The 2,649-nt window shown below is 40.7% G+C and overlaps 1 protein-coding gene across 1 annotated transcript; it reads left to right on the top strand.

Annotated features, from left to right (window-relative positions):
• Nucleotides 1-209: 209 nt before the first annotated feature.
• On the top strand, nucleotides 210-2,573 carry LOC109466317 (fibropellin-3-like; the record flags this gene model as incomplete). The annotated part of the gene is made up of 7 exons (XM_019764034.1): nucleotides 210-323; nucleotides 992-1,105; nucleotides 1,205-1,318; nucleotides 1,437-1,550; nucleotides 1,671-1,784; nucleotides 2,239-2,352; nucleotides 2,460-2,573. Coding segments are annotated over 7 exons (798 nt in total), but the record flags the coding sequence as incomplete, so codon positions are not given.
• Nucleotides 2,574-2,649: the final 76 nt, after the last annotated feature.

Below are 2,649 nucleotides of genomic sequence, written 5' to 3'. Positions count from 1 at the left end.
CTTTAATTTGTCTACCAACCCACGTGGTGTCGACCTACTCTTTCCTAACATATAAACAACCTACATCTCATCCACCCAAAATGATTACTTTGCACCATTTTTATTAGGTAGTTTTATAAAAGAATAGTTTATGAGGAACTGGATACTATGGTTTACTTACTAATTAAGAATTTCTGTAATTCAATTGTATGTTGCTGTTTTTTTTTCAGATATTGACGAATGTGAATCCAACCCATGTGAAAATGGCGGTGTTTGTAGCGATGCCATTAATGCTTACACCTGCGCATGCCCAGACGGTTTCATTGGTGACAGATGTGAGGAAGGTAAAAGAACTGAAAGACTTGCTTTTCAAAATTTCTTCCAGGAACTATACATGATAATCTTCACAACTTAGTAATATCAGTTTTGAACGTTATACTCTATTATGACGTTGACCAATCAGAAGGCTCCATTCCACATTCCTTATGACGCCGTAATGTCACAAATAGAGTCAAAACCAGGTCATTATTCATCCCAATCCATACATTAAACAACCCAATAATCACCCGCATATGACCTTAGGTGAGCCAAATAAAACACCGCTTTGTTCTAAAAAGATTTAAAAAAAACTTGAGCTGTGGTCCAATGACCTCGGGTCACTCCCATAAGAATACCTGTTCCCTGCCTTTGACCCAAATAGAACACGGCCCCTCCCCCAGTGACCTCAAGTGACTCCAGATGGAAAGGTGTTCTATTTCGTTTGTATGTGTTATACAGGAATGTGTCACTCTTTACTGTGTAAGTTTTGATAGGCTATATGATAATAGTGTTAATGTCCCGGTGGATATGGTGTGATAAAGCCTTGTCAGCTGCGCTCACTCAGTGGCTTTATTCGGTGGTTATAGCAACTGACAAGGCTTTATCACAACATATTCACCTCGGGAGGGGTCATTAACCCTTAACTCATCGTCTTTATCTAGATATTGACAAATGTTCTACTATTTTTATTCAGATGTTGACGAATGCGAGTCCAGTCCATGTCAAAATGGTGGCGTCTGTACGGACGGCGTCAACTCTTACACTTGCGCATGTGCAGATGGGTTTACTGGCGACAACTGTGAAAACGGTAAAACATTATTCAAGTACATTTTCAATTAACCAAACCCTTCCCCGAACAAGACGTTTTTGATTGGTCAATTCAAATAATGACCGTTAACCTTTACAGACAATGACGAATGCGAATCCAGCCCTTGTCAAAATGGCGGCGTCTGTACGGACGGCGATAACTCCTATACCTGCACATGCGCAGATGGGTTTACCGGCGAGAACTGTGAAAAAAGTAAGACTTCGTTCTATATGTGAAACAATTTACGAATCTTGTGATACTTGCTCTTCCTTGCACATGAAGTTCTCTGATTGGTTACTTCAAATAATAAACGTTAGAAGCAAATTTTCAGACGTGGATGAGTGTGAATCTAGCCCGTGTCAAAATGGCGGCGTCTGTACGGACGGCATCAACTCGTACACGTGCGCATGCGCAGATGGGTTTACTGGCGACAACTGTGAAAACGGTAAAACATTATTCCAGTTCATTTTCAATTAACCAAACTTGTGATATTTGCCATTCCCCGAATCGTGAACAAGATGTTTTTTGATTGGTCAATTCAAATAATGACCGTCAACCTTTACAGACAATGACGAATGTGAGTCCAGCCCGTGTCAAAATGGCGGCAGCTGCATGGACGGCGACAACTTCTATACCTGCACATGCGCAGATGGGTTTACCGGCGAGAACTGTGAAAAAAGTAAGACTTCGTTCTATACGTGAAACAATTTACGAATCTTATGTTATTACGAATGTTATGTTATTACGAATGTTATGTTATTACGAATGTTATGTTATTACGAATGTTATGTTATTACGAATCTTATGTTATTACGAATCTTATGTTATTACGAATCTTATGTTATTACGAATCTTAATCTATACTTGCTCTTCCTTGAACATGAAGTTCTCTGATTGGTTACTTCAAATAATCAACTTTTCAGACGTGGATGAGTGCGAATCTAGCCCGTGCGAAAATGGTGGCAGCTGCACAGACGGCGTCAACTCTTACACTTGCGCATGCGTGGACGGGTTCACTGGCGACAGATGCGAAAAAAGTAAGACTTAGTTCAATATATAGATTTACGAAGCCTTTCCCTCAACTCTGAGTTTTCTGATTGGTTACTTTAAATAATGACGGTTAACCTTCACAGATGTTGACGCCTGTGAATCCAGCCCGTGTCAAAATGGCGGCAGCTGCACTGACGGCGTCAACTCTTATACTTGCGCATGCGTGGACGGTTTTACTGGCGACAGATGTGAAGAAAGTAAGGCTAAGTTCAATACGTTAATCAATTTATAAAGCTTATGGTACTTCACTAACCATTGAGTTCTCTGATTGGTTACTTCAAATAATGACCGTTAACTTTCACAGATGTTGACGAGTGCGAGTCCAGTCCGTGTCAAAATGGCGGCAGCTGCACAGACGGTGTCAACTCTTACACCTGCGCATGCGTGGACGGGTTCACTGGCGACAGATGCGAAATAAGTAAGACTTAGTTCAATACAAAAATTTGCGAAGCTTCTGATATGAAGCCTTTCACATTAGACTTCTCTGATTGGTT

Source organism: Branchiostoma belcheri, unplaced genomic scaffold (genome assembly GCF_001625305.1).
Source record: "Branchiostoma belcheri isolate BF01 breed outbred unplaced genomic scaffold, Haploidv18h27 scaffold1629, whole genome shotgun sequence".
NCBI classification, from domain to species: Eukaryota; Metazoa; Chordata; class Leptocardii; order Amphioxiformes; family Branchiostomatidae; genus Branchiostoma; species Branchiostoma belcheri.
This window is presented reverse-complemented; position numbering and strand designations above follow the sequence as displayed.